The sequence below is a fragment of the Oryzias melastigma genome, linkage group LG24 (assembly GCF_002922805.2).
Source record: "Oryzias melastigma strain HK-1 linkage group LG24, ASM292280v2, whole genome shotgun sequence".
Taxonomy (NCBI): domain Eukaryota; kingdom Metazoa; phylum Chordata; class Actinopteri; order Beloniformes; family Adrianichthyidae; genus Oryzias; species Oryzias melastigma.
The window spans coordinates 15,565,484-15,588,360 of NC_050535.1; the positions used below are offsets into that span (position 1 = coordinate 15,565,484).

Below are 22,877 nucleotides of genomic sequence, written 5' to 3' on the forward strand. Positions count from 1 at the left end.
TCTCGCCATCACGCCAGCGAGCCGCTGTCGAACGCTGCCAAAAAGTGTGTCAGAATGCGTCGAGTCTGGGACACTCTGGCAGTGGAGAGGATGAAACCGAAAGCCAGAAAAGATCTGAGCTTTTTACCACACGCGTGGATTTTCCTGGAGTTTGCTCCTGATGTGTTTTCAGGATAATCACTCATTAATGTCAGTCTGCAAATGAAATTAAACGGAGCTTTTCAGATGCAAAAATGACTCCAATGCACGATAACATCTGCTTATTTCTTGACCAGATTGAATTTGTGGAAATGAGACAAGTGCTCTGTGTTGAGTCTTCTGATGCAGTGCAGTTTGTCACCCCCAACTATCTGAGGCAGCTCCGCTTCATTTGTGGGGAACACGGGTGACATTTACATGAGAATAAATCGCTAACTCTCCAATTAACTGCTGACAAAGTGGATTGGAGATCCTCCGGGTAAACACGCCGGACACAAAGAGGAGCAGCGCGTCTGATTACTGTTGGAAGTAATTGAGGACGTGTCTTGAAGAGACTGAAAAGCAAACTTTTGAGTGCCACCCCCGCCTCCCCCCGCCACACACCCACACTTGAGTCCTAAGCCTGTCGTTCTCGCAGCCTATCAGACGTAAATAACCAATTACAGTAATGGCTAATCCTGCAGCCAATACACAGAAACAAGACCACAATGTGACATCTCGCCAGCCTTAATCAGGATGTCGGGCTTCATCTCTCAATTTGCAAGTCCACTGTTCCCTGTTTCGGAGTGTCACTTTAAGCTGCTTTGGTCACACAGCCTGTTGTCTCATTTAGAGTTTAGAGGGACGGACTGCTCTGTGGTTCCTGTCAGCAGCCATTTTCTGATCTTCTAAGGCTTTCTTCTTGTTTGGTTGATGAAGTGACTCAGGTTTAATCGCAGAAACACCTTAACCCTTTAACACCGGAGCTCCAGTGTTTATGTTCTTTGATTTACTGTAACTTTGCAACCGTTAACACGTTAATTCCAGTAGATTCTGAGGGAATCGCTTTTCACGTTGCTACAATATTAGTTTAGCTCCAAATAAGTTCAAAAATTCTCAGTAGATGCCAAATTAGCAAAAAAAAAAAAAGCTAGCACATTGTTAAAATTCTAGCGTATATCAGAATTAGTCCAAAAACCTCATTATGCTAAATTAGTCAAAAACATGATTATTGTGGTAAGATATTAGCTTAACTCCAAATCAGCCCAAAAACTCAGTAGATGCCAACACGTTGCTGTAAAGCTAGTTTACATGTAAACATGTTATGTGATTCTCTGTGATTTTCTGTGATTTTCTGCTGCAGACATGTGCCGTGTTTTATGGTAAAATTTACGCCTCCTCATTCTGAACAATCTTCTTATTGACTTGTGGGGGCAGATGTTTGGAATTCAAAGACTAGAAGGCATCTTTTCTTTTCACCTGGCTATTTTGTGAATCAGCCCTAAACAGCCAGAAGTTTGATCAGACCAGAGCTGTCAACCTTGAATGTTGGAAACATCTTCTGGAGGAGCAGGCTGACATGCTGCTGTGGGTGATGCTGGTCCTCTGGTGCTACATCCAGCTTCACCTGTGGGCTGACTTCTGCTGCAGGGCCAAAGTCGGGCCTTCCTCCTGACGACCCAGCATGCTGTGCGAGGTGAAGTTTGTGTTTTGAGCTCCATGCTCCCGGAGGTCGTCTTCCTGCAGGAAATCTGCATCACAAACCCATAGCCCCACCTCCTGCTGCTGCTTTGTGCAGCAGCCGCATACAGCTCTGCTCCAACATGAATGCTCCCGCAAAGACACTTTTACAAAGGACAGGCAGGGCGGCGGTTTTAATAGTCGGCGTGTGACGAATGGCAGCGGCGTTAGCCCGGGCCTTTAATGAAACGCTGCAAAGTGTCCGAGGCTTTGAATGCTGATTATTCCTGTGAGGAGGCTGAAGATTTATCTGAAGGGAGACTGAGAAATAGCTTTTATATTTCTTTCTGTATCCAACCTCTCTGACGGCTTCTTTTTTCTGCTGAACCTGCTTCTTTTGCCCCCATGAAGAAAATAGAAATGTGTCCCTGCAAAGTGGAGAACAGCTCCATCAATTTCCTTTTTAGGGTCTGGTTTCTGTAATCGCTCTTCAGGTACAGAGTTTCTACTGGAGCTTTTCTCCCAATCTTTATCAAAGCCCTGCAACACTCAGACGGAAAATAACATTAGATTCCTCATTATCTAACATTACACATCAGACCGGACCCCTCCTTGAAGGGATTTACTTTGACCCTTAGCTCTTATTTCCTGTCTGATGGTCTCATTACGATCCCTGTGACAGCCTCTCTGCTAGCAGGTCAGGCTGGTTATTAGGAAGTCAAATTCTGACTGTATCGTGTCTGAAGTGTGGCTGCAGATGTGACATGGACATTAACATGTAGTTCTGTAAGCAATTGTTGAAAAAAAAATCAGTCAAATCAGACATTTAGATCAGTCTGTTAGATGTTAGTTGGTCCAGGGGAGTCAGGAGATGTCAGTGATCATCTGAGGAGCTGCAACAGTTGCTACTTCTTTCAGTTCAGGAACAGAATGTTGGAGCTCAGGATCCTTATAGACGATACGGAGAACGAGGAGGAAAATTTTTACTTCTAGACTAGATCAGGGACTCACCCGAGGAAATGGACACCAGAGCCACCAGAAAACCCCTAAAGTCATGGAAACAGTTAGTTTTGTTTGTAGCTTCTCATTTTTTTTCTGCACAAAAGTCGAGTGATCTGTTGTGGATCAACCTTCTCGTGCTGCTTTTGCATCCTATGAAAGTTTTTCCTCCAAACTAGATCAGACTTTATTGAATGTGTTCTGTGTTTCCATGATGTAAGTGGAGGCAGATTTAGTTGTAGTTTTTTTAGGCTACTTTGGAGTTTAGCTAAAATTTTAGCAATACACTGAAATATTGTCAAAATTAGACATTTGTTGTAGTTTTTAAGAATAATATGTAGTTTACCTAATATTTTAGCATCATTCTAGCTGTTTTGACAAAATTTGACTTTTTTTCCAGATTTTTAGACTTATTTGGAGTTTAGCTAATATTTTAGCAATATGGCTGCTATTTTGGCAAAATTAGACTTTTTTTTCTAGTTTTTTTTTAAGAAAATTTGGAGTTTAGTTAATATTTTAGCATTATGTTAGTTGTTGTGGCAAAATTAGACATTAGTTTTTAAGGATAATTTGTAATTTAGCTAATATTTTAGCATTATATTTTATATTTTAGCACTCACAAACAGCTTTTTCCCCCGGTCCATACGGATGCTGAACAACATCCAATGAACAAACTGAATCATTGTCGATTTTGCACAAACTGCACACCACACTTTAAACAGTATTTATTACTATGCTGCAAATATGTCGCGTATTTCCCTTTTTGCCCTACCTCTGTACAGTTTCATATTATTATTACTGTTAAATAAGTTATTTTTTACTTTTATTCTACTTATTTATTTTGTTCTTATTTTTAATTTCTTTTCTATATTTTTATTGTGCTGTGCATTGCTGCTGGTGGACCCCCCACAATTTAACTGTTCCTGACAGTTACAATAAAAGTCTTTGAATCTTTGAATTATGCTAATTGTTTTGACAAAATGATATTTTTTTCTTTCCAGTTTTTAGGCTAATTTGGAGATTAGCTACTATTTTAGCATTTTGATATCTGTTTTGACTAACTTAGCCATTTTTCCAGTTTTAGGAGTTTAGCTAATATTTTAGCAATTATGCTAACTTTTGTACAAAATTAGATATTCATCCATTTTTTTAAGGATAATTTGTAGTTTAGCCAAGATTTTAGCATTATGCTAGCAGTTTTGACAAAATTAGAATTTTTTTCAGTTTTTTAGGCTAATTTATAATTTAGCTAACATTTCAACAATATGCTAGCTGTTTTGGCAAAATGTTTCCAGCTTTTTTTTGTTGGCTAATTTGGTGTTTAGCTAGTATTTTAGCAAGCTTTAGACTTCAGCATTTCCAGCTATCATCTCTAGCATCTCGATCTTCAGCAGCCAGATTCAGCTTTCAGAATTCACTCTTACATTATCGCAGGTAATGCCATATAGCTTTTTGTTGCACTACTAGTAAAATCTCACAGCAAGGATGCACGTTTTCCAGAATCAGGAAGAGGAATTATTCATCTGGTGTTTCCCTCTTATCACAATCGGAATCTAAAGAAGAAATCTAAAATTCCTCCCGTCTGACCTCGATAAAGCAAGGCCACAGGATCAAACTGACTGTGCAGCTCGCAGTTAACGAGCAAAAGCTGAGCGGACGCCTGCAGCACTTTCCCAGAACAAGGACTCTGCCGGTGCAGAGAGGAGAAGCGGGTCCATCAGGGCCCAGTTCAGCCTGGGAGCAGCCGGGTTGGATGTGTGGAGGGGGGGGTCTGAGCTGTCCCGTCTGGCAGTAATCAGCTCTTGTTAAAGGCTGGCAGCTTTTTAGCTCGGCAAACAGCTCTAACATGACTGTTGATCATAAATCCTGGTTATGAATGTGATCCAAGCGAGCAGCGATTTGTGACAAAGCCGCTCGGAAAAGCTTCCACGGCGTGAAATGTAGTTATTTTTACTCTACAATATTCACTCAGTCGCTGCTTCTCTCTGTGTTTGCTCAGTTATCATTAATCATCGTGACAAGGTTGCTTCCATATTCAACGGAACATAAAAACCCAAAAAGCTGCTGTTCTGGAGGTCGCTCGCTTTTACGCCGTGATGCACACGAGGCGGCGCTTCTGCAGAATCCCTGCAGGACAAACACGCTGGCGGCGTTTCAGTCGAGTGTGAGCTGACACACCCACACACAAGTGTTGCTGTCTGCTTCCCCTCTCTTCCTGTCATTTGCTTTTGTAAAGAAGACATCAGGCGAGCTTGCAGCAGACAGTTGAGTGATGGAGGAGCTCAGTGCAGATGACAGACGCCGAAAGGCCGTACCTGAAACCACAGTCAGACTGGAAGCAGCCCTTTGTGCAGTCTTTGGTGTTTTTCTCCTGTCCCGAAGAGCACTGCTGCAGCTACCTCTGCACTCTTTGTGTCCCATCTTTGTCTGCACGGTGCAGTGAAGGATTCGGAAGGTTTTGTTGAAAAACCAGAACTGTCAGACAGATAATCCTGCAGGTAAAGTACCAGACATTTTCCCATGAACAGAGAAAGGCAGAAGAAAAAAAGATTCAAAAACTAAATAAATGCATCTGTGTACATAAATGTGAGGAATGCCTTTACAACTGATGTGGGTTTGCTTTCTATGATTATACATATTCAAATAAAAAAACTTACAAAAATACTGAACAACTAGTAAGACTTCAGTCATTTCTATTTTTTCTCCTAAAAATATGCTATCATTCTAAAAAAAAAAACAACTTTTAATTATTTGTCATCCACATCCATCTGCATACGTAATGTCACACACATGTTTTTTTTTTTTCCCCTCAGGACTGATCTCAGTTAATAGTAGTGAGGAAGGCACATAATCAATATTCGAAGAAGACCTGTGGTAAAAGTGAACATGTTGGCCTAAAAATTTAGGATACATGTATATATATATATATATATATATTTATATGTATGTGTGTGTGTATACATGTATACACATATATATGTATACATGTATGCATATGCCTTTTTCTGAAACTGTCAGCAGCAAAACATAGCAGAGAGTGATGGAAGGAAGCGGCTGCAGGACAGCTGGCTGCTGGCTCTCAGTCCAGTAAAAATAACACGCTGACTTCATCATCTGGGGAAGTAGTGTTAATCTGAAGCACGCCGTCTCCTCCCGTCACAGCGGTTGAGATGAAGCGTTGGTCACTGGACCCGGTTCTGAACATGCAGTAACTCGGAGCTCTGAGGGTAATGTTGTGCACCTGAGAGTCATTCTGTGGGGTGGAAGTGAGATAAAAATGTCTGATTAAATGTCCCAGTTCTAGTATAGAAACTGGCCACCTTTCTGTCCACCCTGAACCTGCAGAGACTGGGAGTCCGGTGACAGAAATGTGGGATTTCCTCCAGAATTCCAAACATTGTTTTGTGCATTGGAATAAAGCCCGACTGCTCAGCGTGAGCTGCTGCTTTCAGGTCCAAAGGCTGAGAACTGCCTCAGATTGTTGTTAGTATTTTGTCAGGTAATCCCAGAGAAAAGTGCTTTCTGTCTTCTTACAGACAGAGAAATCCTAGCAGGAGTGCGGTGCTGGGATTTTGGTCAGCTCTTTCCTGGTTGTAGTGGTACTTGCTCTGGATACTGATGTAGCTGCAGACCTCGGGACTGCTGACACCGTGTTGGACAGAGCGAGGAGGAAAGCGTGATTTCCCTCCGATTCCTTCTGTCCAAGCCTCTGATTAAAGAGCACGCTGCTCTGATTAATAGGATCATCTCCTTGATGACAGATGCATTTCTGTAATAAATGGATGTTTGCGATGCCAGCCCTCAGCAATCACACTTGCCCACGTTCTGCAGAAACACCAGCGATCGCTTTCACATGAGATGCTCTAAACAAACATCAGACCCATTTGCGGCTGATAGGAGAACGGGAGCAGCTGCTGCAGACGCCTGTGAGGGTTACAACCTCAAAATAATAGCAGTGCCTCCGGATTCTGACCCAGCATGCGCCATCAGTCTGCAGCTCTGTGAAATTATCACACTCATCAATCCCAGCGAAGCTCGCATGTCCAATCAGAGCTTCAGACCGGAGCCTCGGGCTGCGCTTTGACATTTACGGGAGGCACAAAGGTGGAGGGCCGTTTGGCTGCTTAGCAGCTCCTGTAAATATCCTCAGTCACTGCGTCTGGATGTGGCTGTAATCGACTCTGTGTCTTTTCACTCAGCAGTCTTTGTTTCATTAAGATAAATGATAAAGCCGTGGAGTGTGCGTGTTTCTGCTGCTGTTTGGAGATGCCGTGCCTGGCAGCTGCTTGTAGCAGAAAAGGTCAGAGAGGCGGCGTCGAAGCCAAGCCAAGCCAGCGCATTCTAACGCGTAGCGGAGCTTTCATTTCTCATCTGGTCTGTGCCAGTCTGGATTCTCCCTGACAGCCCGTGTGCAGGCTCCGCTCGATGGCATCATTATTGCAGCAAAAAGCATTTTTATGACTTCATCAGGCTGGCTGGGAAATGAATCCTGCAGATCTCAGGAAATGCAGCAATTAGGAATACAGAAATACGGAGAGAGATCAAATAAAAGAGTTTTATTTGCAGCCCCAAATCCTTTTTACCATAAATAGATAGAATACTTTAAAAAAGTGTTTGCGACGGCGCTCTCTGTCCACTTTGGAATGAAGGAGCTGAGCGGCTGCAGTCCACTTCCCCCCGTCACACTGCTGCTTCCTGTCTCTGCTCCTAATTACCTGACCTTCTGCAGTGTGACCTGCTTTCTGCCGCACCGGGAGGGTGTGATTCACACCTGGCTTTATTTCAATTCCTCACACCTGAATGCTTGCGATGATTGTATGTAAAGTGGGGAAGCTGAACTATACAAATGTGTTTGAGCTTTCTTCTTCTTAAATCTAGTTTGGGTGAAAAACATTAAAGACAATTAGGCTTTTGACGTTTCTCTGATGATGGAGGACATAAATGAAGGCAATTCAGCTCCAAATTGCATTTCTAATTATTTTTTTATTCAAATTGTTGTGAATCAGGAGAGGATGAAAAAATTCTGTTGGAAATAGACATAGAGACTACGCTGGACAAGCCTCCAGCTCACTGCTCCACTCCATTCTGATGCATCCACTTACAGACAAATAGATCCATGAACGTCTTTGTTAACTACATGAAAAGTTTAAATTCAAATGATGTAAAAATAAATTCCTACAATCAGAACATAGCAGACATCAGCATTGTGTTTGTGCTGCTTTCAAAAACAGATTCCCAAGGTTTCACACATCTCATCTACAGTGGACGTCCACCTGGGATCATAGGCACGGTTGGTCCACGCGTCTATTAGAACTGGGCCACAAAACGGGCCAACCTAAATATTCGGACCTCGAGAATTCAAGAATCTGCCAACGAATACATGAATGGACACTCAAGGTTCAGTAACTCCTGGAAGCGGTGCAAATAACAAAAGCACATGTTTCATGCACTAGTGCAGGATAAGTGACGTCACCACGGACGAGCCAAATGAAGGAGAGCAGCTTAGCTAATTCACTCAAATCTGAAAATATGAGATTTAGAGAACCCCAGAGTGATGGGCTGTAATTGTCAGGATTCTGGTCCTGCCTGCTCTGCAATCACCCTCATTTGTTACACCTGAGGACTAATACACACATGTAACAACACAACAAACATGACAAATGATAAGAAAAGAACAACAATGTCTTAAACCTAATCATAGATAGAACAGTAAAATCCAGTAATGGACTTTTCCACACTGAAAGGGGTCACTAAATATGTTTGCATATTTTTGCCATGCCTTCAATATATAAACATGTTGTTTCTCATGAAACTGATCGGTGGTAAAAAAAAAAAAAAGGGCTGACATTTTAGTTGGTTATCATTGATTCTATGACCTCCAGATTCAGGGGAAGAAAAACCGTCTGGATTGTTCTCAGCTTTAACTCCAGGGTCTATGATGGGGGGAGAGTCCAGCTTTTAAAAGGAAATATAAAGGTTATTTTAGGAATATTTACCCTCTTCTGAGCTCCTCTAAAGTTCTGACAAACTCCATTATTTAAACTCCGGAGACTTGGATGATTTCCCTTAATAACATTGATGCTAAAATGTCTTCAAACTGTTTGGGAAACATGGTAAACGTTCCCATGCCCAACTCATGTCACAGAAATGAAGATTCAATTCTGTTTATAGTGGACTCTAGTTCACTGTTAGCAGCAATTCAATTGTATTTTATTTATATCGCCCAATATCACAAAACAATTGTCTCATGTATACCAGTAATCGTGAAGCAGAAGGTCAGTCATAAAATATAAACAATAACTGAATGCTAAACTAAACTGAAGAGACTAAATTAAGCTGGTTATCCCTCCCCTTAGACCAGGGGTGGACAAACTGGCCAAATGTGGCCCTGGACCTAGTTAATCTGGCCCCCAACCTAGAATAAATTATATTGACAATCCTTATTAATGTTTTGTTTTCCCTGTAATTATGGTGCACTAAAAAAATAGACCTTTGTTTGAACTCTTTGAGATTCATGTGTGAAAATGTGTTGTTTTTCTGAGGTTCATGTGTGTTTTCTGAGTTTTGATCATTCAAACATCGCATGATCACAGCATTTCTCTGTGTTTGTCATTTTCTCTGAGGAACATCAACTCATTGGTGTAATTGGCACAAAAATGAGAACAAAAGCTACAGTTTTGAAAAAAAAAAACTGGAAAATGTTCCATTTCAATATATATATCTCTATATATATGTTTTTGATCAAAATTAAATCCAGATTCCATGTTATTCTCTTCTTAAGGAGATAGATTGACAAGACACGCATCACTCACGGTCCGGCCCTTCCGTTAAATGTTATAACTCTTTGTGGCCCACGAGTCCAATAGTTTGCTCTCCTCTGCCTGAGACAAATCTGATTCTTGGAAAATGAAAAGAAACCTCAGGAAAGTCCACAACTGCAGCTTCACCTGGACACAGAAATGAGGACTGATCCTGTCAGTTGGTGTCCGTCATACTCATTCGGATGGGATTGTGGGGCAGGTATCCTGAAAAATCCCCATGATTCCCCCCTCCTGGTCTGCAGACCTGGAAAATATCTGCTCGATGCCTTCTAGCTCCAGCAGGGCCGTTCTTCCCTGTTCCAGGTGCGAGGCTATTATGTAAATGGATTGCGTGTCACCATGGAGTCCGTCTGCTCGGGCTCCACATGAGGGAAAATAAATATGGCTGCTGGTGAGACAATTGTGGATGACTGGAGCAAAGGAGGGAGTTTCCTAAGAGCTGCTGCTGATGGGCTGCCACTCCGGATGCCTGAGCTGGAGGCGGGGAGGCTGAGCTCTTCTTTAAGTAAGTGGCGTCCCCGCTGCTGCAGCAGTTATGTAACACAGCTGACCGCTCGTTTCTGTGTCTGACACTATTGAACGGCTTCCTGACATTATGAGGGGTTCAAATGAAGTCCCTGTCAGGAGGAAGTGGAGGGGGAATCATGCACAGAGGATTTTCTGCGCTGACCTCCGTCTGCGATTGTGATTCTCGGCCTCACAGCGAGCCTGTACTTAAGCCGATCCGTGTGGGTGATGCACTCCGCCGCTCAAAACAGCAAAAACATTTACTCGCTGGAGGAACGGGAGATTTCACACTCAGACTGGATTAAGAGAAGAAGTTCTGGCTGACTTTATAGCCCAACATGGCGACAGCTCCATCAGACAGACAGCAGCTCTGAGGCAGAAGATTGCCCTGGATGGCTCTGTGTTGAACTGATGCGCTGAGGCCTTGAACTGGGAAATAATGAGAATGGAATATGATGGCTGTGTCAAGCTGTCGGCATCAGATTAATAATCATCCCATCACCTCTGGAGCTGTCAGCCCGACAGAACATGAAAAGCCGGGCCCGGGCCCCCTTCAGATCAGGCCCAGCTAATTGCTTTCAAACAGAGTGGCCTTTGACCTCCCTGCGTGGTCACTAAAGGTGTCCCCGCCTCGACCGCCATTGTTATGCAGGAAGTGCTCTGTCCTCTGCCAGCTCTTTAAAACTCTATTTTCAAACAGGCTCGGTTCAAGGGTAAACTCCCCCGCTGCAGCGTTGGCCGTGAATAGGAATCATATGGCTTCAAACTGCTGCAGAAACGACTCTGAGAGCAAACAATGCCGGACAAGGAGTCCATGGACAATCAGCAATCGAAATATTTGACAAATCAGTCAAAATTCTTTAGATTTTCAGATAAAAAAAATCTCAACATGAAACATGCCTAATGCATCAGGATATTTACATGTGCAAAATGTCCTTAATCGGATCAAAGATTGGATTAAAATGAAACTGTTCAACTGAAAAACTTCATCCGATTGTAACAAACGTTTCCATGCGCCACACGTTTCATTAGAAACAATCATTTTGACATGCGCAGAACTGTCTAAAATGCCAGAAATAGTCGTAGAAATAATGAGTTCCTTTGTAAACAAACAAAGATGTTGCATGGAGCGAGATGACCCAACCAGTAAGGCCAGGTGGGCCCATATGGTTTAAAAGTGGCAGAAAATGTAGGTCCTGAATGAGTTTGTCCAAAGTTTCCGTGGTGACCCCACCTGTGTTAGCCCTCATTGACTTAAGTGGACATTCAGTGGGTTGGCCCGCTATGCTAGCTCGGTGTGGCTCGCTAGGACTGCTTGGTGGACAGCGGAGCTCGCTAGCTTGCTACATCAGAGCTCGCTAACTCAATACAGTGGAGCTTGCTAGCTCAATACAGTGGAGCTTGCTAGCTTGACACAGCGGAGCTAGCTAGCTTGCTACATCAGAGCTCGCTAGCTTGACACAGCGGAGCTCGCTAGCTTGCTACATCAGAACTCGCTAACTCGATACATCAGAGCTCGCTAGCTTGACACAGCGGAGCAGTTGCATAGATCTCCAAAATTATGCAGATGATATTCATTAAGTTATAGTGTCCCAAGGATTTAAAGACTTGGATAACATCTACTATTTCCAGAGATTAAGTCTGGGATTTTGGTGGCTGAGAAAAATAATACAAATGAACATTCTATACACTGTGTGGTCACAGGTTTTTGCTAAATTCAAAGTGTTTGATGATCGATCAGTTTTTACCACCATCACATTTGTCATCTCCTGTGATGATACTTTTTTATGTTACAATAGTTAAAGTTGATTTTTATCATTTTGAAACCATTTTATAATGATTTACTTTAATTTGATTAAAAGCTTTTCTCAGACAGATCGATCTGGTTGGATCATAGGAATGAAAATGGATTCATCAATGAAACTGATTAATTGTTAAACCACTGGTAATTAATAAGCGGTACTTTTGGTCACCCGATACATAATTTTCTACAACAGAACGAACTATAAGTAAATATTTCCAGCATTAGGAGAACATTAAATTGAAATACTTGAGTACATTCATTTGCAAAAGGTTTTCAAAGCTAGATGAATTTTGGATTTATGAGACTTTTATCTGATAATGGACAAATGTATCCCAAATAAAGCAGAAAAACCTTCAGGAAGAAGAGTCAAAGCTTCACACTGACTCTGTGGATCAAGAAAAAATCTCATGCTGGTTTCTGCAGCGACCCTCACTTCTCTCAGAGCCCGGGTCTGTTATTTGCTCTGGCTCCCACTGAGCATGCTCTGCATACTTGAAGGAGTTTGCTATATTCAAGGTGTGTTATCCACAGAGTGGATAACTCGCAGTCAGAGCTAATCTACAAGTCAGTGTCACTCCAGACGCTTGTCATCCACACACACACACACGGATTAAAGCGTCTGAGGTTCCATGAATCCCTGATGAAACCATCTTAACTTGGAGGTGAAATCAAGAACTTTTGTTTGTTAAAGAAGCTGGAGGAAGTCCTAGCCACACAAGAAGTGAGCTTTGAGACGTCCTCTCGACTCTCTAGAAGAGGCCGTGGTTGCTAACAGGATGTTTATCGTTTCCTAAAGGAGTGATGTTTGTTGCAGTTTTTGGTCATTTTAGAAGTTCTCCATGCAAAAGTCTGCTCAAAGGTGGATTATGGAGCAAAAAAAGCTGCTAAGGGTGAAAGTTGGTGCTTGAGCCTGTTAAGGTTCATTCACATCAAAAGCAATTCGTGCAACAAATTCAGGAACAGTGTCTGTGGAGATCTCATTTATGTATGAAGACACAGATGATGCTGAGAAATCAGGTTTATGTATTGTAAAGAGTTCTACAAAAACATCAGTAATCATGTCTCCAAACGCGCTAAATGCCCACCGCTGGTTTGAAAAAAAAGAAGTAAAAGAAGAGTTTAAAACATCATGACACAGACCACAAACACGGTAAAAAGTTACAGTTTTGATCAAAAGTTGGGAATAAATTAATAAAAGGGGAAATAGACTGCGAAATCTGTCGTATTTTTTTTAGATGTATGGCCTTGAAAAGCTCTTAAAAAGTCTTAAATTTAACTTGAAGAAACTTGTAGAAACCCTGGTTTGATTGACAGATTTCAGTTGGAGGGGGTGTGGCCTTCGAACAAGATCACTCATGACTGGTGACAGCAGTTCCTTTAAAAATATGACTCAGACTGACTCGGACTAATCTCTGTCGAAGGGTTGCAATATGGCGGCGGATGAATCAGGAAGTGACGGCGAAGGCTCTGGCCTGATTTTGCAGAAGGTAATGCATTTCCTATGGGGGACCTCAAGACTTGATGTGTCCAGTTCATACTTATACAGTCAATGGTGTGAATCCACCTTTACAGATGCGTCTCAACCTCTTCTTGTACACGCCTGCTCTAATTTAAAATCCTAATTAAGCTGCATCCAGCCTCTTTTGCCTGGGTTTTTGACAAATCTGTTTATTTTAATTAGTCTCCTGTGAGTCACTACAAACTAGCAGAGGTGCAGTTCATATTTCCTCTCAAGGAGAATTATTTTTGGGCCGCGCCGCGCCGATATTGTGCAGAGATCTCTCCTTAAACGTCCCTTTCTCCCGAGCTGACAACGTTTAACAGCAGTCACTTTCTGCACTGTTATGGGAGTCACAACATAAAGTAGAAGTAATCTTGATTATGTCACACTCTGTTAGTGTCAAAGCGGCCGGGGACCAAACTGTCAGCGGCGTTCCTTTGTTTCACGGGCTTCTTGAGACGGCCTTTTAAAAAGGTTTCGGTGTAATAACCAGACTCCAGTCTAAACAGTAAATATATGGCTCTGCTGCAGTGACAGCAAATGCACTTCTACACTGAATTTATCTATGAGAAATACTTGACATGATGGAGAGGAAGGCAGGAGAAAAAAGCTTTTTTCACATCTACAATCTGTTACTTGGCACGAACGATTATTTTAATAGTCGACTAATCACTGATTACTTTTTCCTGATTAGTCGACTAATCGGATCATGCGCAAACTGGATGTAAAGCACATCTTAACCATCATTAGCTTTAAACTAACTAAAACTAGACGTGACATTACCTGTGACAATGCTAGTGTGAATGCTGTAAGATGAATGTGGCTACTGAAGATGCTAGCGTTTAAAGCTGAAAATGCTGAAGCTTGCTAAAAAAAATTTTTTTAAATGGAAAAATGTTTAATTTTCCCAAAAAAAGTTGGCATAAAGCTAAAATATTAGCTAAACTCCAAATTAGCCACAAAAACCTGGAAAAATGTTGAATTTTGCCAAAAACAGCTAGCCCAATGCTAAAATATTAGCTATAGTCCAAATTATCAAAAACATGAAATAAAAACTGGAAAAATGTCAAATTTTACCAAAAACAGCTAGCATAATGCTTTAATATTATCTAAACTCCAAATTAGCCTAAAAAACTGTGGAAAAACAGCTAGCATGTTCGTAAGGAATAAAAGCTAAACTCCAAGTTACACCAAAAAAACCCAGTAGTTGCTGAACATTTTAAAGTTTGAATGGTGTCTCTAGCTGAAAGTGTGCAAAAGTTCACAAGTTTCAAAGTACACAAAGTTTTAGAAGGATTTCCTTTAGGGCATATTTTGCTCAATATTTCAAAAACTATAAAGTTTATGAATTCCAAAAGTACAAGCAGTTATGTCCTAAACGAGCTGAACGTTTCGATACCAAGATTACTGAAAGTGTTGAAAGTTTGATTGATTTTTTACGTGCCAAAAAAAGGCACAGGTGAGTCATTATGGCGTGAATACTGTAAAACCATTCACATGATACAGACAATTAAGAAAATAGTTTATTAAACTTTTAATGAGTCATGCAGCCTCTCTCCTTCATTAATTTCTGGCATCGAAACAAGATTAAATTAAATGAGGTTAGCATCTGAAACAAAGGAACAATTTTTCACTAAAGATAAAGTTGACTCAAATATAAAAAAGTGATTTTTTTTTTTTTGGTGCTTTACTTTACTACACTCTGACTCCATATAATAAAAAGCAACGACTAATCGGCTAGTCAATTAGTCGTCGATTAGTCGACTACTTGTGGCAGCCCCAGTGGGCAAACAAAAGCGCATTTCTGAGTAAAACACCAGAAATGTTTTGAGATGTTTCTTACATCGGAGCACAGATGGGCTCTGCCGTCATTTGTTGTTAAAAACATCTCTTAAACGCGGTAAACTGCAGCCTCGACTCAAACCCAGATGCTGCTACAAGAGCACACCTTGAGCACAGCTGTAATTAGCACAGGAGTTTATGTCATTGTTCGGTTCATGAGGCGAGAAGGAAGGCAGAGAAAGATATAATGAACTACCTCCGTTCTGCTTTCTGCTCAGAGTTAACACCAGCCAGGCGAGTGAAAGAAGAGAATATTTCCAATGCAGCGTCTAATAGATTCACAGGATATTCAGATGCAGAGCACGGCGGGGAATGGCTTCTGGATCAGTTAGCTTTACAGGAAAAGGTGTTCAGGGTCACTGAAACATTTTCTAATACTGCAAAATGAATCCACAAATGCCTTCCCTAACAGTCTCTTTTAGAGCAGCATAACAATTATGCCATTTTCTGCTGCGCTGAGCCCCACAGGTAGGCTGGGAGTGCGGGAGTGGCTGATGTGTTCTGGTCTGGGTGATATCAAGGCGGTCATTAACGGCTGTCACAGAGCGCCGCCTGAGCGATTCTCTGGGGGGCTTTTTTTTTTTTTTTCTTTTTTTAGAGAATTAAGGCTGTGCTGGGGTCTTCATTTACAGCCTCAAGAAATGGATAACGACTGCTTTCCACCACCTGCCGCGAAAGATCAGCATTTAGCCAGTGAAACACCATGTCTGATAATGCCGCTCACCGATCTCATGATCACTGTGGAAACATGAAGGCTGAGCTTCACTCCCTCTAGCACCACAGCCTCTGTGTAGCATTTGTAATCCTCACATAGGGCTGGGCGATATGGACTTTTTTATATCACAATATTGTTTTTTCCATGCTGTGCGATAACGATATATATCGCGATCTAAATCAAATAACTATTTTTGCCAAATCTGACCACTCATTATTTAGATTTAAAGATTTATTTCCCAACAGATGCACTGAAGGAACATGATGCAACAGTTTTTTTCCAGATAACTAAGAAAAAAATATATATGTATAGCAGCCAAACATATTTTAACTGGCCAAATTATAACACTATTTTACACAGAAATAGACACTGAATGAATGTATGTCCTATGAATTCATCTTGTATTTATCTTCCACATCTTAAAGACCATGAAAATACTCTCCAATGTTAAACCGGTCCATGTTTACATAAAGGAGACTCACGGAGGAGCTAGATAGCATTAGCATGATAGCATTAGCATCTAACAACAGCGCTGCCTACAGATCAACATCTTTTATTATTCTGTCTGTTGCTGCTTTAAGTGAAGCAGCTTCATCCTCCAGTTCTGACAGGATTCTGTTCAAATTCTCCACGTGTTCCGCTGTCTTATCACCCAAACTGGACACTAATTTTCTACTCTTTGATCTTCACATCACGTGCTCAAAAGCTGAGTCCCTGATTGGTCGCGTCAAGCTTGGCGCGCCTGCTGCTGAAATCACGCCGCGGCAGATCACGTCTTTACATTGACTTAACATTGAAACTTGACGCCTCCGCCGCGCCGGCCGCGTTCAGTATGAATACACCATTAGTATAATATGTATACTAGTTCTATATGTGTGGTATAGGTATCATATTATACTGAATACTTCTTCAGACTAAATTGGAAGTTTACGATATATCGAAGTAAACTTAAATTATATTTTAGTACAGACTAAGTACACTTACATAGACTACTTTTTGCTGGGGGGGGGTTCTCTAGGCTGCTGTGTGTTATCAAGAATGCCAGAGTTTCCTCTCACTTTGCTTCTCTTCTATGCAGTAGATCTTATGATAGTGGGACACCTCTTCTAAAAGACCATCTGAAGGGCATGAAGCCAAGCATAAGTGTTAGCATCCATAAACAGTTAGCATCCATAAACAGTTAGCATCCATAAATCCAAACGGGGGGGTTAAGGTTAGGGTTTGTCAGCCGTCTGCTTGGACCTGAGAAAACACCATGTTGGAAGAAGTGAAGCTCCTCTAACTGCTTGTTGTGACTTTGCCGGGCCAACTGCAGTGAGAGAATAGCTTGTTCTCGTGTCGGGGGGGTGGAGTTGTGATGGGGACGAGTCCCAGCAGCAGGTTTTCCTCGGAGGGCTCTGCTGTCGTGGACGTTACTGTCAGGAATGCCGACGAGGCCTAATGAGCTTTTAATCCAGCCAGAGTCATTAGCGGCAGGTCATCTTAAAACAATCTGAGGTCGGGGGCAGAGGTCCCCTCCCTCTGGGTCACTGAGGATGACGGGCACGCTTCAGCGGTTTCTGCTCATCCTGGGAAAAGCTCGTTTTAGAGAATGTATGAATTCATCACTTAAACATAGTTAATTGGAATCAAAGAAAACAAAGAGCTGGTCAAAGCGGAGGTTCAGGATCTTGCTGTTTCCACAACAAAACCACCTGATTCATTAGTGAAGAACCTTCTGTCACCTTGAACACCTGCAGGTGATGCTTCCTGGATTAGGTTTAACCAGGAGGAAACATATGATGTTCATTAATAATATTAATAAAAAAAACTCTACTTTCTTCAGAAAAGTCAGACTTTTAAATATCATTTAAATAAATTTGAAAAAAAAAAACTGAACTACAACAATCCTAAATAGTAGTAATAAATTATGTTACTAAATCATAAATCTTTTTTTAAATCATTCTGATAAAAAAAATATTTAACTTTTTGTATTCCAGAGCCTTTTGGAGTTTTTTCCTATAATAGAATTTCCTCTGTTGATCATTAAATTAGTTGATGAAAATCCTGTTTTTAGAGTTTGTAACATGTCTGTGTGTCATTTTTCTTCTGAAAGAGAACAAATGTAATAAGAAATCATTTAGTTTTTGCATTTCAGAGTATTTCTCCTTTTAAATCAATCAAACTGTCTTGGACAGACTCTGTTTGAATGAAGAAGATTGGAGAATTAGCTAAAAGAGTCTTTGGTGAACTGGAAGGAGAAAGAATCAGGATTTTGGAGGAAGTTCTGTCCATGAAGATCTTCACTTCCTCGTCCAGCTGACATCCGGATCAGAACCATACGGCTGGACATTACCCAGATTGATGGATGTTTTTATGTAGCAGTGGTGAAGATTTATGCTAGTGAGACACAGAGCTATCATAATCAAACAGGGGGCGGAGCTCCAAAAGCCACGCCCCCTCAGAGGAGATTTTGGAAACAGGCTTCAGAGGCTTTTTAAGATATTTAGTTTGTGGAATTTTGGTTAGAAACGTAATAATCATAATTAAAACACAACTGAGAACGTTTTTTTAATTAGTAAGATGCTTTCATCTTTGTACAACCCCAGTTTTTTTTTTTTTTTATACAATAAGTCCACCATGAATCTGAAACTCTCCAAAAAGCTCAATTTCAAGTAGTAAGTATTTTGTTTTAACTGCAACAAATTGATATCAAACAGTATTTTTAATGTTTTATGAGAAGGTGAAATATATAGAGACTAAATCAAAATGTGTAAATGCACAAATAAACAAAGCAGAGACAAATTCAAAACTATGTAAAAATGATCTTTAAAAGACAAGCGAAGCTCCACTAAACTCCAATGTTTCAAGGATTTATTCTTTATATAGTATTTATTCATTTAGATTATTTATTGCAACAACTACAGTGTGTGTGTTTTTGTTTCTTGTTGTGTTTGTTTTCAGCCTAATATTTCAAAGTTAAAAACAGTTTGAAACTCTTCTGACGGAGTTGTCTGTGTCATTCCTTCATCATTGAAAACAGCTGATATGATTGGCAAGCTCACCACTGAGTTCAGGGAGCACTAAGGGTTAAGCAGGAAAACCCAACCCACTCAGGGAGCCGGCGTTGTGTCTACAGTAGATGGAAACAAAGAACCTGAAATTCCCTTAAGACAAGCTCCAGACGAAACAAGTAGAAAATGTAGAGTAAAACTTTCAAAAGTCCTTCAGAGAGTCTGAGAACTATTGATTAAGTCTGGAAGATTGAAGGCAAAAAGTAAGAAATGTAAGATTCCAGCTGTTCTTCTGAGATTGAGACATTCCAGTTGTTTCAAAGTCCAGATCTGAATAAAAATATAGTTATCATGTACCCACAATAAGACGCATGCTCACTCTGAATCTATTATCTGAATCTTAATGAGCCTGCAGACATTTACAATGTTGACTCAAGCTGATAATTGTGGTACAAGTTCAGATAAAGAGGACGAGTTTGGCTTTTTTTTATCTTTAAACTGTAATATCTAAATCTTATTTTGGGTGTAAATTATTTCTTCCTAGACACATTTTTCCATGAAAGTCTTTGCAGATCCATCAAAGACCCAGGAAAGAAATCAAAGCTCGGCATCTGACGAGTTTCTTTCAGCTTAGAATTCAAGTCATCCCCAGGATGGCTTTCAAACTTACTAAGACGTCTTAATTAATAAGTTTTGCCCTGGAGAGCAGCATGAGTCATCAAGATTTCACGGCATGTTTACAGAAAGGATTTGGAGGCTGTTAAGAGTGCAGATTTGCAGTAAGCTTGCTTTTGAAAGCATCATCTCCTCGGGGTGAGGTTCAGTAATCCAAAAAGCTCGTCTTCAGTTTTATTTTCCTGTTCCATGCCTTCACTGGGGTCCTTAAGAAAAGTGCTATAAAATGATGGTGATTATGATCAAGATGACGGCGATAATGATGCACTGTGAGGGAAATGGAAGACGTGCTGTAGGAGGAAAGAAAGCGCAGCTGTGGAAGCAGCACAATATTTCTTAAAGGCTTTACAGCCTTTATTATTAAGAATGGCTCCATAGTAGAAATATTACAGATAAAGATGAAAAAGAAGCTGTAAATAAATGAACCGAATGTGTCAGGACTGCCCAGCCAGCAAGGCCAGGTGGGCTCCATATGGTTTAAAAGTGGACAGAAGATGTGGGTTCTAAATGGGTTTGTCCACAGTTTCCATGGTGACCCCACCTGTGTTTGCACACTTTGGCTTAAGTGGACACTCAGTGGATTTGCTATGCTAGCCAGCTGCCCGGTGGACAGTGCAGCATGTTGGCGAGCTCCGCTGTTGAGAGCTACGCTGTAGTGAGATAGCGGACTCTGTTGTTGCGAGCCAGTGAGCTCCCCTGTAGCAAACTAGCAAACTCCGCTGTAGCATGCTAGCAAAACCTATCTGTTGCCAGCTGGGAACCTCCACTGTATCAAGCTGGTGACTTCCCCTGCTGCAAGCTCACAAACTCTGCTGTTACAGGCTAGCAAGCTCCCCTGTAGCAAAGTAGCAAACTCCGCTGTATCAAGCTATCAAGCTTCTCTGTAGCCAGCTAGCAAGTTCTACTGATACGAGCTGGCGACCTCCCCTGTAGCGAGCTAGCAAACTCCGCTGTAACTGCTAGCAGGCTCCTCTGTAGCAAGCTAGCGAGCTCCTCTCTACCGTTGTATTGAGTTAGGGAGCTCCGTTGTATCGAGCTAGCAAACTCCACTGTAGGAAGCTAGCGAGCTTCGCTGTATCTAGCTAGGAACCTCCCTCGTGTCTAGCTACTGATCGCTGCTGTGACAAACTAGGGAGCTCTGCTGTCCAACAGGCAGCTGGCTAGCGTAGCAACCCTACCTACTGAATGTCCACTTAAGCCAATGTGGGCAAACACAGGTGGGGCCACCACAGAAATTGGGGTCCACATTTTCTGCCACCTTTAAACCATGTGGGCCCACTTGACCTTGCTGGCTGGGAGGAATCGGGTTGAAACCAAACGTCTGGAGCGCTGAAAGCACAGACGGACTGAGCGCAGGGAAGGAGTTTTAGGAGGAGCAGCTGAGGCTGAATAGTTCAGAGCTTGCTGTAGAAGTCATGTCAGTTTCTGCCCCATCTGTGCACGGCTGTTAAGTTCATTAACCTTTTGTCTGCTGGAACACAGGCCTGTGCTCTTTCTCGCAAAGCTAAATGTTGTAGCACTTAATCCAGACAGGCAGACACTTGAAATGAGTCATGCAAAAAAAAAAAAAAAAAAACTCAGATAATTGGTGTGCATGAGTCTGGTGTCAGGAGGTGAGGTGAGCCCGCCCCACTCCCTCTCAGGGGCTTTCTGCCATCAGCACACGTCTGCTTGCTGTCCTGGAAATGCTGGAATTAATTGAAGAAAAACGATGACTTTCATGTTCAACTGTGATGGAAATGTGAGGAGTAAAACAGAGTCTAGGAGGGTGAGGTGGGTTGGTCCACTAATGCAGTGTTTCCCAACCCTGGTCCTCAAGGCACACTGTCCGGCATTTTTTCGATCCAACCCTGCTCAAACACACCTGCCTTTGATGACCGTCATTGTCAGGCTTCTGCTGAGCCTGATGATGATCTGAATCAGGTGTGCATAAGCAGGGCAACATGGAAAACATGCAGGACAGTGTGCCCCGAGGACCAGGGTTGGGAAACACTGCACTAATGGTTGTGTTTCTGTCATTGCAGCTCCATCCCAGGTCCGCGAGATCATCAACAAGAAGGTGCAGCAGCGCAGCATCCAGCTCTCCTGGCAGGAACCCCAGCAGCCCAACGGTGTCATCAAGGAATATGAAATCAAATACTACGAAAAAGTACGTTTGTTGTGAATTCATGTCTTCCCTTTTTTGATGTGCAACTCTGCATTTTACAACAAAGAATGACACACAAGATTTTATTCAGATCCTGTCAACACACAATCTGGGGCCGCCAAAGTTGGCGGTCTGCTCTGTTATCTCCCCCCACAAAGATTACGCTGCTGCCTCCACACGTTTCCAGTCTAAACACATCAGCTCTTTCCAGCCAGCTTTAATGGAGCGACTGTAACGCTGCAAATCAAAGGCAGGCAGGGCAGCACAGCTCTGATGCTGACCGCAGACTGGCGCTGGAATCAGTCGCCGGCGTCACGTACTGTGGCCGCGCTCTACCCGCACTCTGCCCCGCTGCAAAAGCCGAAAATTGGAAACAACGACGACACCCCTAACAGAGGCTGGCGTTTCATTCAGACTTTTGGGCCAGAGGCACGTTTAAAGATCAACACAAAAGTTCACATTGCATCCAGCTTCCAGCATTCCTCTGAGAAGAAGACGGTTTAAGAGAAAAGAGTTTTTATGCCAGAGCTGCTACGCAAAGTGCTTTACACAGGAAAGACCAATAAAAAGCTGTTTTTCACCACCCCAAGAAAACCCAGCCAGCACGGCCAAGTGGGCCCCATATGGTTTGAAAGTGTCAAAAGATGTGGACCCCAAATAGGTTTGTCCACATTGTCTGAGATTGGCACTCAGTAGCTAGGCTTGCTATGCTAGCCAGCCGCCCGGTAGACAGTGGGGCTCCCTGGTTCGCTACAGCGGAACACGCTAGCTCGATAGAGCGGAGCTCACTAACTCGGCTCAGAGGAGCTTGCTTGATCAATACACATGAGTTTGCTAGCATCCTACACCGGAGCTAACTAGCTCACTACAGAGGTGGGCGCAAGCTCAATACAACGGAGGTTAGCTCAATGCAACAGACACTCGCTTGCTACAGAGGAGCTTGTTAACTCACTACAGCGGATCTCGCTAGCTCGAAACAGTAGAGCTCGTTACCGTGGAGCTCACTAGCACACTTCACTGTCCACCGGGCAGCTGGGTAGTGTAGTGAACCTACCCACTGAGTACCCACTTAAGCCAAAGTGGGCAAACACAAGTGGGGCCACCACAGAAACTGCAGACAAAACCATTTGGGGCCCACATTTTCTGTCCACTTTTAACCATATGGGGCTGTGTTGGTTGGGTACAAACATGGCAAAACATGTCTTTAAATGTGCAATTTAACTCAAACCCGTTTTA

The 22,877-nt window shown here is 42.2% G+C and overlaps 1 protein-coding gene across 4 annotated transcripts in view; it reads left to right on the forward strand.

Moving 5' to 3' along the window:
• epha7 (eph receptor A7) overlaps positions 1-22,877 on the forward strand; it is a 123,666-nt gene that overhangs the window by 70,040 nt on the left and 30,749 nt on the right. For all 4 annotated transcript variants that reach the window (XM_024291028.2, XM_024291029.2, XM_024291031.2 and 1 more), the window contains exon 6: positions 21,520-21,644. In XM_024291028.2, coding sequence (XP_024146796.1) covers positions 21,520-21,644 — 125 coding nt within the window. The remainder of the gene's footprint in view (positions 1-21,519; positions 21,645-22,877) is intronic.